The sequence below is a fragment of the Sciurus vulgaris genome (assembly GCF_902686455.1).
Source record: "Sciurus vulgaris genome assembly, chromosome: 8".
Taxonomy (NCBI): Eukaryota; Metazoa; Chordata; class Mammalia; order Rodentia; family Sciuridae; genus Sciurus; species Sciurus vulgaris.
In genome coordinates this window covers 61,677,812-61,691,374 of record NC_136468.1, presented here as the reverse complement: position 1 = coordinate 61,691,374, position 13,563 = coordinate 61,677,812, and the positions used below count along the sequence as shown (strand labels likewise).

General features: G+C 33.5%; 1 protein-coding gene across 1 annotated transcript in view; it reads right to left on the bottom strand.

Annotated features, from left to right (window-relative positions):
- SEMA3C (semaphorin 3C) overlaps positions 1-13,563 on the bottom strand; it is a 158,943-nt gene that overhangs the window by 17,966 nt on the left and 127,414 nt on the right. The window contains exon 13 of the mRNA XM_079150557.1: positions 694-782. Within this exon, the coding sequence (XP_079006683.1) occupies positions 694-782 (89 nt within the window). The remainder of the gene's footprint in view (positions 1-693; positions 783-13,563) is intronic.

The window sequence follows — 13,563 nt, the reverse complement described above, 5'->3', positions numbered from 1 at the left end:
ACTCTGCCCTGACCAGGTGAGATCTTAAGGAATTGTGCTTCCTTGTGTACCAGTTTTTTTTTTTTTTTTTTTTTTTTTTTTTGCTTGTCTTGTTATTCTTTCTTTTACTTGTTTTTTTAAAAAAACCCAAGTTCAAGGAAAAGAAGAACAAAAAAAAAAAAATCAAATTCAGATAGAACATAAAGTATTAAGTGGTAAAGTACAACATCATTTAAGGAAGAGTGGCATTTGAATTAAAAGCAATAAAACAAGAGAAAAGCAGTTTTTCTTGAACTTACTGGTCACAAAAATATGAGAAAGTTTATCTAACAATCAATAATGCAAAAGCATTTGTGTTTCAGTGGCTTGTGAAGTGAATGATAAAAGCACTTTCATGGAAAAGACTTGAAGACCTTGACCACAAGAACTCATTTTTTAAAAATAATGATGACCAAAATTCTTCAAGTTGTGATGATAGCTGGAAAAAAAAAAAGGAATCCTTCTATGTTAAGATAACTTGAAGTGTAAGAAAATACTTCACAAAAATATTTGTTCTATATTTCTCATTTTATCTGATGTTTTCCAACCCTGAAAAATTTATGATATTCATTTATTTGATCTTTTATCAAATATTTTTTCCTCCCAAGTGGCTGTAAGATTAAAGAATTGTATTTTTCTTGAATGTTCTAAGATTAATAGAAGAGATGATCAGACCTTAAAGACTTCCAGCTCCTCCAGAATGAGCTCTCCGCTGGTGGAGCTATTATTGGGAAGAACCACCACCTTTTGCACGGTTCCCCGATCTAAAGTAAAGAGAGAAACAATGAGATGTTATAATGTTATTTAGAGGAAAGAAAGGCATTTAGACATAAGACTACTGCTTTAGAACTTATTATTTATGTATTTTATCATCAAAAATATATTGAATATGTTGAGCAATTACCATTTAAAATACATGGAATTTATTTCATAACTCATATTTAAACTGAGATTACATAACACTTAAAAGAAACAAGTATAAACATCTTATATCTTGTATATATTGGGTATAGGCCTGACTGAGAGAGAAGGAAAGAATGTGCAAATGAATGTAATCTAAAGTTCTGAACAAAATATGTTTTATTAAATATAACACATAACTTTAAGTTTGTTCCTTAAGAATATTACTTGCTTCTCCAAAATAACTTTATAAAGTGATGCTTCAACCATTTTGTTATTAATGACACATATGACTTCATTATCTGAAGAAAGATTCCTGTAAATAAATTTTTATATTAATTATATAATAAGTTACTAGTACTGAAAAAACGGACATTTGATCTGTAGCTGTGAATGTTTAGACATGGTGAAATGTTTCACTCCCACTTCAAACTAAGGTTCTAAAGAGAAATGGAATCATGGCTTTGTTCAGGTGTGAATACCTATGTACAGGATAATCATACTGTTTCCACAAATTTATTTATCTTTAGGCAATTTTTTTGGATGTTCTTAAAATGCAAGGAAAACTATGAAATTAGATGGGCCAAACAAACTAAAGCAAACACAAAATTTACTCATATTTCCAGAGAGTGACAAAAATACTAATGCCCAAATGAGTGTAGTGGGTACAAAAAAAAATGTTACTTAAATCAAAATTTGTATTTGAGATAGTTTCATGTAGTCACATAAGCATTTTATACTCATATTATTATGGTATTCTACCAAGCACATAAACTTAGTTCTAAAAGAAACTGGCTGTGATTTAGTCATGTGAGGTTAAAGTAAATTTGTGAGTAATGAGGTGAAGTAAAAATATATTTCTATTAAAATTTTTAATGAGCTAATCATAAACATCAAGTTATTACTTTCAAATTATAACTGTTAATTCATGATTTATACATATCAACAGACAATTCAGCACTTTTTAGTTCTGTTGACAAATAATGATAAGAGTCAACTTGAATTAAATAATATAGTCCTTAATTCAGATAGAGCAGTAATCTCCAAAATTTATAAAGAACTTACAAAACTTTACACCAAAAACACAAAGAACCCAATCAATAAATGGGCCAAGGAACTGGACAGATACTTTACAGAAGAAGATATACAGGCGATTAATAAATATATGAAAAAGTTTTCAACATCACTAGTAATTAGAAAAATGCAAATTAAAACAACTCTAAGATTTTATCTTACTCCAATTAGAATGGCTATTATCAAGAACACAAAAATAATAGATGTTGGCATGGATGTGGAAAAAAAGGCACACTTTTACATTGCTGATGGAGTTGCAAATTGGTGCAGCCACTCTGGAAAGCAGTGTGGAGAATTCTCATAAAACTTGGAATGGACCTACCTTTTTACCCAGTTATCCCACTCCTCGGTTTATACCCAAAGGACTTAAAATTAGCATACTACAGTAACGCAGTCACATTAATGTTTATAGCAGTTCAATTCACAATAGCTAGATTGTGGAACCAGCCTAGATGCACTTCAACAGATGAATGGATATAGAAACTATGGTTTATATACACAATGGAATATTATTCAGCCATAAAGAAGAATGATATTACGGCATTTGCAGATAAATAGATGGAATTGGAGAGTATCATGCTAAGTGAAATAAGCCAATCCCAAACCATCAAAGGCCAAACGTTTTCCATGATAAGTGGATAATGATATATAATGGGGGTGGGGAGATGGGATGTGAGAGAAGAATGGTGGAACTTTAGATTACATAGAGGGAAATGAGAGGGAGGAAGGGGTGGGGGTATAAAAGATGGTGGAATGAGACAAGACATCATCACCCTATGTACATGTATGATTACATGAATGGTATGAATCTATATTGTGCACAACCATAGAAATAAAATGATGTACCCCATTTGTGTACAATGAATCAAAATGTAGTCTGTGAGAAAAAAATCATTTAGTGATTAATATTACAAATCTCAAATATCCCATCTCAGATTGGCTTCTAGTGCACAGGCAAGAGTCACTCTGACACAAAAGATCCCATTTCATGTTTACAGTTTGTACTTTACAAACTTCATAGAAAGACCCCCAAAAATCTTAATAAAAAAAAACATATAAATTCAACATTAAATGGTGGAACTAGAAATATAAAAACCTACTAAAAAACAAAATTATACAGAAAAATCAAGACAGAGAGGGGCTGTCAGAACAATCTCTAAAACTTGTGAGGGTTCAACATATGAGCACATGATCTTAGAAATTCCACAGGTCATTCTGTATTTTAAAATCCACTGCTTAAACTATACTAAAAAACAACAACCCTCCCAAAGCTTTGCAGGTTCAAGGAGTAATTTAAAATCTCTGAAATTTCTGATTCATTGAGCCACTGCCTTAGAATCATTCCTGTTTTTTAGGAAGATAAGTAATGTATTAGAAGTGGGGAAACACTTGGGGATGCTGAGCAGATATGTATCACAACTGAAAATGAATAAATGTGGCTGGACATGTTCTTCATTTCCTATAAACAATCCATTACAATGAGCAGAGCAGATATCTAGGGGAATACAACATACCAAAAACAAAATAAAACAAACAAAACAAATTAAACACAAATACACACTAATCAGAAAGAGATGAAATTGACAGCTACAGCAAGATTTGTGTGGTACGGTGTGTGTACGTAGGTATATAGAGGCCCCAGTGGAATACTTCTTGAATGGATCATTGGGGATGGGATACAAAATCTTTGCTTCAGGTCATGTTATAATAAATGTCACGTTCTTTAAAAAAAAGAGGAGTTTTAGGGTTCTCTGCTGCTGGTCCTAAGGATCACTACCATTCTCCACAACAGCAACGAAGTCTTTCTTGAGTAGAAATTGAATAGAAGCTGGGAATAACCACAGTCCCTAGGAAAACTGCCAAAGGGTTATCCTTATGACAAAGTTTTCAAAAGATAAACTACCAGCTCTAAAAAAGTGGAGCAATTGGCTTGGTTTAGTCATTCCATAATGTATACATATATCAAAACATCACATAGTTCATCAAAAACATACACAATTTTTAGTTGTCAGTTAAAAAGAAAAAACCTAAAAAAATTAGCAAATGCTCTCAAATGAGACTACTGTCTCCTAAATTTTGTTCACCTAATGTTAACTTACTATGAGAATAAAATTTTATGTTATCATTTTCTTCTGGAAGGGCCATTCATAAAATATTACATAAAGAAAAAGTATAAAATGAGCTAATAAAAATAATGTAAACCCTGTTTTTGACTCATTCACAGTAAAAGGTAGAATACCGCTTTTACTTATTGCTTTTCTGTTATTTTGCATAGTTTTTATGTTGTTGGTAATGATGAATTTCCTATACAGAAAATACTTTAATGACATCCTTAGGCTGTATTATTCACTACTAAAATATAAGTAGACTTGGGTTGTCTTCCATCAATTTTTACTCAGTGACTCAACAAGAAATTATTGAATGCCTTAAGTGAGTCAGATAATACAGATGCAAAGATAAATAAGCATAGTACTCACGAGTTCAGAGTTTAGAATTTATGGTTTTTTGAGTAGTAAGTGTGTTCCCATTAAAATGTTAGTCATCGTGAGATATGCATTCCAGAATGGCCATAAAACTCCCCATTACTTATGTCTACATAAAGCCATCTCTGTACCCTTTCGTTTGAAGATGATAATACAGTCATCAAATGTCTTCCTTCTAGGGGTGGTGAGAATGGTATTCCTTGAATGTCCTCATAACTATAAATCCTTTTTACTGCTCTGTAGAATTGGGATATCGCTCTCATGCATACACTTGGGAAAAGCACATGCTTACAATACAGTTACAATGAGGCAAAGTCCTTTTTTTCCTGAATCCTTGCTTGTCTTGTGTGTAAAATGTAGGTAATAACAGATATCTGTTATATCTGTTGCTAAAGCCTTCCCTGACTCACGTCCCCTACTTTGGTACCACACTTTGAGTCACCTTTGGAAACAGCACCTCTGGCATTCTCAGTCTACATCATTTCCTTCCTTCCAGCTCCAGGAGACATCCCCTTGCCTCTGGGATTCACACAGAAGTAGGCACAAGACCAATTCAGGAGCTTATCTCTGGGAATTAGGTAAGTTGGAGTTTCTTTGTATGGGGAGCCTGAAAGTCCTTCATATCTAGAGGAACTGAAGTCATAGCCTCTACTACAAGAAGAAATTTCATATGAAAATTAGCAATGCAGATGAAAGCCTAACTGTAAGATGGAGAAATAAGTTCTGACATCACCTTAGCACAAATCTGACTCAGTCTGAGACTGCTCTTTTGATGTCCCAAAAGGGTAAAATTGTTTTAACTAGCAACTAATAAGATGTGTATTCACTTTCAGTTGAAAGAGTTCTAATTAAATGAATAACACATGGAAATTGCCTAGAATTTTGAGTGGTACGTATTGTACCCCATGTTAAGTAGAAGTTATTTTTTAGCTCCAGCTCTTCTGCCTTCTAAGCTTTTGACATTACAGGAGTCACTTTCTTTTACTGAACCTCAATTTCTGCATTTATAATATCCAAATAATACATCCTTGAATACATGAAAGGATTGACATGTTAATAAGCAGGACAAATCATAGACGTGATCTCCATCATGTACACTTACCCACAAAGATAGCATAGTAGACTTATCAATTTGCATTAGTGATTTTAATTTTATTTCCCTTCATTAAATATTTAAAGAAAATTCCCTGGACAAGCTTCTTTTCTGCCTTAATTATTTTACACTATCTAGGTTTTCTTTCTTTCTTTCTTTTTAATACAAGGGATTAGAGCAATAATCCTTACAACTTTCCTCTGTCTCCAAGAGATCAGCATGCATTTACAGCACAGTAGGTGTTGGCTGTCTCAAACAAATGATCAAACATAGCTCATTACCCAGCAAGTCATTTGAATAATCATTGTATATCTATCTCCTGGGATGCATTTAAACTACAGCCCTTAGAGGGTTTCCCTGGAAACTGATGGGCCAAACTGTGCTTACCTCTGGATTTGGGGAAACACTGCCCCCTTCAAATCATATCCAGTTGGTCCCTTCCCCCTGGTGACAAACCTATCAAATTACTGTAGTCCAGGCTGGCTTCACAGGTGTGTGACCTACACAGTCATGGAAGCTCCTGTGCTCAAAAGAGCTGCATGTTTGATTTAATGCACTTTTGCATTCTTAAAAGTATTAATACCTTTTTAACAAAGGACCCTGAATTTTCATTTTGCAACATGCCCTACAATTATGCAGCCAGTTATAATACTAGAATTTAGTAATTAATACTAATTTATACCAGGTGAAAAGCAACCTTATTCACTTCAGTAAAGATGACATACAATTCCCAAAGTCATATACTCATCACTTCCTACTTTTGCTCTCTCTTCTCCATAGTGTCTCTGGATGTCATCCTAGGCAGCCAGACCAGTGCCTGACTTTCGAATAGCAATATTATCAGATAATCAGTTCTAGTATTTCTTAATTAAGAATTATAAAAGATAATTCATACTTGTTTAATGTAATTCTTCCTTTATTATAATTTTATGAACCAATTTGATATTTTTTATTAAAATAAACTTATTTAAAAAAAGAGCTGGCAAGTGAAATCTCTGGCAAATGAAAGCTCCTTAGCTACGAAGGAAGTATGACTAGACATCTTACATTGTTAGTTTGTATGATTAGATCTGAACAAATTGCTGCTTTATTTCATGTTAAAATAGCCATTTAAATAGCGGTCATTTGCTTGATAGGTTACCATGCTGCTAATACATTGTTTCAATGGAGTTTTTAAAAATTGAGAATAAAACTGAATCATGAGTTTATAAAATCTTTATTAGTAGTTTACTGAATCCATTTTTAAGAGGTGGCAATTCTACTCAAGTATTCCCCTGTTGCAAAAAAAAAGAAAAAAAAAAAAGAAAAAAAAAAGCATATGCATTTCTAAATGAGGTCATTTATCACCATTTCTTAACATTTAGTAAGTTCTCACACAGGAAGCCTTGAATAGGTAATTGAAGAGCTCTGATGTTGACACCTTTTACATCATCCCTGAGGCAGTTGGAGCCCCAGCTGGTCACCAAAGGCATCCTAAGTGTCTCTATTTCAGGGGTGGGCTTCCCAAAGGCAGTGTCAATAAAAGCTATCTAATCAGCATCTTTAGAAGTGTATTGATGCTAGAGTTTGTAGGGTCATATAAATTTGAAAGCACTGGGTTCACCTAAGTTCAATGGACTTCTTTGCTGCAGAATCTTTTTAGAAAGGTTAAAATGCTTTTCTGCATTGTAAGGAAAATAAAGTATTCAGTGACTTTCAAGTTCCTTTGCTGATGCCATTAATTTCACTTAGCTTCTTAGCACCTCAAGCCATGTTGAATTATACAAATAGTTTCTCAGAGTATGGCTTTCACATTACCTCTCTCAAAGTCACCTAGGGAGCTTACTAAAAACACAGATGCTGATTCCCATGGTAAATAACAGACTAGAATTTTTAGAAAAGTTGCATATTGATAAGCTTTACAGAAAAACATATGTCTGCTCAAAAATTGAGAAGCAGTATAATTCTTTTAACCTAGTTCATTTCTTGGTAGATGTCTATATTTATCAAAGAAGAAGCTACCAAATTGGTATTTTTCATATAAATTTGTTAATTGTTATTTTTTTGTCTGAATTTAGCTTATTATAACATTTTCTACTAATGTATAATTTATTTGCAATGTAATAAAAACACAATGTAAAAATACCAAGCAAAATTATAATAAAGAAGTTTCAGATATTTTGAAAATCAGTGTGCATATCATATATAAATATATATAATTATACATATATGACATGAAATAACAAAAATAGTACTAAATCTGCAAACATTAAAATGACAAACCCTATAGTTTATTGATACTGAAATAAGAAGAAAAGAGAGTTCAAATTCTTTCAACAGAAATATCATAGGGAAGCTGGGTATGATGGCATATGCCTGCAATCCTAGTGACTCAGGAAACTGAGGCAGGAAGTTCTCAAGTTCAAGTTCAGCTGCCACAACCTTAGCTGAGGTCCTAAGTAACATAGTGAAATCCTGTCTCAAAATAAAAAATTTAAAAAAGGACTGGATGTGGCTCAGTGGTAAATGTCTCTGGGTTTAATCTCTAGCACCGCCCCCCCCCCCCAAAAAAAAAAAAAAGAAAGAGAAAAAGGAAATAGCATAAGGAAAGTCATTCAGAAGAACAATATGGTCATTGACCATGATGGAGTAATTGATATTATAGTACTTTCCTCCAGTAAACAGCTGTAACGCTGCTCAAACTGAATGCAGCAATTCTTTTTAGATAATAGGTAGCAGGCAGTGCAAGACTAAAAGAAAGAGTACTTACAAGTTAATCCTCATGACCACTTCACTGTCTGCCTGGGAATAATTCCAACAGAGGCTCAGAGAGCTAGGTTCCAAGTACAACATGGAGGTCTCACTGAGATGAGGAGGTAGATAGGAAAATTTGGAGCAGCAGAAGGAAATGAATTCCACGGAACCAGACAGACAGAGAGAGAGAGGGACTGCTGCCCAGCAGGAGATTTCAAAAATCCATGTGGAAACACCCTGTGAGTCTGTGGCTGAATCTTGGGCAATATTTTTGCAGACTGAGAGTGCTAAGTCTTAACAGATTGTACCTGCTATGGGGAGAAGGGAACAGATTAATTATACATTCAGCAGTTCTGCAGGAAAAGCAATGCTGGGTAAAGTTGGAGTTCTGGCCTCATTCAGATCCCATCAACACCCTGTTAGAACTCTTGGCATCCAAATGACATAAGAAAGGCTGAGCCTTTAAGTGTAATGTCACATGCTTAAAGTAGGACCCAGTTTAGGCCTGTCCTAACAAAACCTATAATCAATAACCTCAGAAAACATGGAAAGAAAGAATTTGGACTGGAGTCCTGCAAAACTGGAGTGACTTTGAGCATATGTATTCTAACAAAGAGCAAAATGAGACCAAACTAGTTAAAGGTAACCAGCTAATAAAGTGCTTGCTGTAATAAGAATTAGTATTATTCAGAAAAGGGTAACAGAATCCAAAGTCCCAAAGTCAGGGTATTATCTGTAATGTCCAGCATTCAATAACAAAATTCATTATGCATAAAAAAGGAAGATGTGATCAACATCAAGAAAAATAAGGAAGACCTCCCAGATTTTTGATTTGACAAAGCAGATAAAGCTATTATAGATATGATCAAATAATTAAAAGGAGATTGTTTAAAAACTAAAGGAAAATATAATCTTAATGAGTTAACCGAAAGAAACTCAGCAAAGAAATATAGTCTTGAAAATGGAAATTTTAGAACTAAAAATATAAAACCTGTGATAAAATATTAAAACCATGGACTTAATAGCATATTTGGAAATTGGAATCAAAAGAAAAAAAAGTCAATGAATCAATAAGAACCCATTTGACTGGAAGAACCCTTTTGACTGGAGAAAAAAAAGAGTGAGTCTTCTGGCCTGTGTGGGATCATTAAATAGCCTCACCAGTGTGTAATTAGAGTTTCACAGGAGATCAGGGAGAAATTGGGGAAGAAAAACATGGGAAGAAATAATGACTGAAAAGTTTCCAAGTTTGATGAAAAGTATACATTACAGAATTTTTTGAGAATAAAGTTGAGCAAATATAAAAAGAGCCAAACTTTGGCACAGTACATTTAAATTTATGAAAACAAAACATAGAAAAAAACCTTGAAATTAATGAGAGAGAGAGAGAGAGAGAGAGAGAGAGAGAGAAAGAGAAAGACACTAGGTCATAGAAACAAGGAACATAATTAGTGGTGAATTTATGAGAAACAATGAACAATGGCAGGCAGATGATAGAGAATTGACATTATTTAAATGTCAAAAGAATAAAAATAGATTTAGAATTCTGTATCTATGGAAAATATTCTTTACAAATGAAGGGGACAACAATCATTTTTTGATTAATAAAATCTATGAAAATGTGTTGCCTGTAGACTTTGAAGAAATACCAAAGGGTGTCTTAGTCTGCAGCTAAATAGTAAAAAATGGAAACTCAGGTCTGTAGGAAGGAACAAGAAGAACCAGATAGGACTGTTTTTCAGGTTGGTTTGCAAATACGCATTTTTAAACTGCTGTAGATGTCTACCAACATGATAAGAACTGACATAAGAGCTGACATGAAGACAAGACATGTTCCTACGGAGGACAGAGATAAAAATTCCAAAGAAAGGAGCTTGAGCCTGTATGAAAGCACTTCTAAAACCCACCCTACCACTATGTTTTTCAGTTTTGTAAACCAATAAATCTTCTTTTAATATAACAAACACAAAAGAAGGACACTTCCAATAATCTTAAGTGACAGCAAAATAAAATTATACTCCCTCCAAAAAAAAAAAAAAGCCAGTTTGAACTATTTGTGATATCTTACAAAATATTTTTTTAAATCAGTATTTATAGTATAGTACCTGCATATTAGTAGGAAATTACACTCTATTTTTAATATGGACACAGTCAATATCTTTTATCCATAGTCCTAAAACTCAAAAAGGGTTTTTTTTTTTTTTTTTTTTTAAATTAGTTTGGTTGGTAGCAAAACCTGCCCTGACTTGAACTAATTTGGTGGCACATCCTGACCTGCACTGACTTAAAGCTATTTATGGTCCTTATTTATTTCATACAGTTTGAAGATGTCGCTGTTTCACTGTAGAAACAGTCCCATGGCACTGTGTGCCGTTAGGGGTGTGGTCCAAGGTTCTGAAAGGCATCTTGTAGAAGCTCACATTAGCTTTCCTATTCAAGGACTTCTAAATCCTGAAACACATCTGGTTTCAAATAAGGGAACGTGAACTACAATTGCTTTTCTTCCTCTTTTTTTAAAATCTATTTTCCACTTTTTCATAATATGTATATGCAACTTTAGCATAATAAAAATAACAATTGAAGAGATAGTTAAATAAGTCTATAGACTGAAATCAAGTTGTTTGAACGTAGCATATAAATCATCAAAAGTCAAGTTGCTTAAACTACTAATCCAGGACACCAAAATTATGTTTTTCTGACAGCAATTATACTGCAAGGGGTTACTACTAATTAGAATTGTTCCCCATGAGCCGAACACTGGGTACGTGAAAGTGCATAGTGATGGTTCTTTTAGCAGTTAGCACTCAGGGGTAGAAAACCATTGCTCAATAACATCCCAGTTAAAAGCAATTCCCACAACACTGCTGAATGGATATATGAATGATATCCATATATCCATTTCCCCTGTTTTTTTGCAGATGTTAGTGGTATAAACTTGACAACACTTGTGGCATGTAATCTTTCTTATTTCTCTATAAAATATGAAAATAGTATTTGCCCTACGTACCTGATAAGGCTGCTCAAGAACCAAGGATAGAGTCTATGTGAACGTCCTTGAAACTAAAGAAAATGTAATTAATTTTACTCTGCATGATATGAAATTATATTTCCTTATTCCTACTCTTCATGTCTTATGTAAATTATCCATTTATTTTTCTTCCATATGAATGCTGTACTTGAATTTATAATTTCCAAACAAAAGAAATACTTCAAAAATTACCCCTGACTGGTCTATGATCTGTCATAAAAGTTCTTTGTTTTCTCTCTCCCGTCCACCCTTTCTTTTGTTTTTTTTCTTACTTTTTTTTTCTTTCAGCTTTTCCTAATAGAGTGTTTACTCAAATTTAGGCAATATTGTAAACTAATTACATGCATAGGGCTCATTGCCTGATTCCTCCCACAAGAACAGGAGCTCTGTGAAAGGAGAGGCATTCATGTGTTCTGCTCCTTATTTATGTCTAGTGTATAGAACAGTTTCAGGATATATAATAGGCAACAAAATGTTTATTAAATATATAGATATATTCTATGGTTTAGGTGTGAGGTGTCTTCCAAAAGCTCATGTGTGAAACAATGCAAGAGAGTTTAGAGGTGAAGTTATTGGTTATGAGAGACTTAACCTAATTAGTACATTAATCTGCTATAGGGATTAACTGGGTGGTAACTGTAGGCTGGAGGAGATAGGTCTCTGGAGCATGTCTTTGGGGAGTATATTTTTTCTCTCTAAGCAGAGCTCTCTGTGCTTCTTGGTGCCATTTCCTGAGTCACTTTCCTCTGCTACACTCTTCTGCCATGATCTTCTGCTAAACCTTGGGCCGAGAGCAATGGAGTGGGTCATCTATGAACTGAGACCACTTAAACTGTGATCCCCAAAATACTGTATTTTGTGAGCCCCCCAAAACTGTGAGCCTCCTCTAAAATTGTTCATGTCAGGTCTTCTGGTCACAGCAGTGAAAAAGTTGATTAATTGAACAATATATGTACAATGTCTCCAAGCACCCATTAAATGCATACTAATTACTGGACAGTACACTCAGGGTTTTACAGTCATTATCTCATTTACCCTTTTAAAATAAGTTCATAAAATAGGTGGAAATAGGGAAATGAGATTTAGAGATGTTTGCTCAAGGTCATGCAGCTGATAAATGATAGAGGTCAGTCATTCTAACCAAGGGTCTTTGAATAACAAAATGTTCCCTATTTTGCCCTGCAGTTTACCAAAGAATAATATTAAAAACCATCCTAACAACTTAGTCTGTATTTAACACGGTTTTCGAGAAATCCCAACCAAAATTAGAAATGGTCATTATGAAGAAAATCTCTGAAAATTTTAATTACATACTATACCGCCACATGTTGACCTAGAATTCTACAGGTAAAACACACACAAGCTTATAACCATTACTACTGTGGAAAGTTTCAATTCTACTTTTATGTCCGTTAACAAAAAGTAGACTTCTGTGACAAAGTTGCAAAAAGAATCTGGAGACCAATAACTTTACTGAACTAGTAATTAGGTAATGAAGAGTGACTGAATTATGCTTTGATTTAATTGAGGCATAACAAAAAAATTTGGAGAGGAGAAAAATTTGTCCCTTTTAAAAGTTGAGCTTATATTTTTATTTAACTGTGGTATCTGTCTTCACTAAAATATCTACTTATTCTAGTATATCAAAATGTTTAATAAGTTTAAAATTAGTATATTTGTGTATTCTGGTTCTAGAAACATTTTATCTCTAAGGATTAAGATAAACATTATAGTATTGTATCACCTCAAGTGAATATCCATCACCTTATGGGTTATTAAAATTGTTACCTACTGATATAAGCTAAGAATTCTCAGAGATTAAACAACCACTAAAATTTATGTTTCAGGATTTTATAAATCGCTAAAAGCTACATAGCCCACATTTCAGGATTTTGTACTGCACTGCATCAAGAATTGCTTTTATTTAGATTTCCATTTTAAACAAATTGACTTACCTCGAATAATGCAGGTATACTTTGCAAGAATTTCCTGATCCTACACAGGCTACTACAACTAAATTTCCAAACACATAAAACTAGAGTAACCCTTTCTATTTAATGCTTCATTATTTGGGGAAAGAATTACTCACTTGAGATTAGTGAATTATATGATCACTGGTTAGTCTATTTCTCTGAACAATTTTTATCATAAAACAGGTCTCTCTGCATTAGTTTTCAAAGTTTAGATCCCATGCACAAATTATCCTAGAACATCTATGTGTCTAGGTGCCCAGG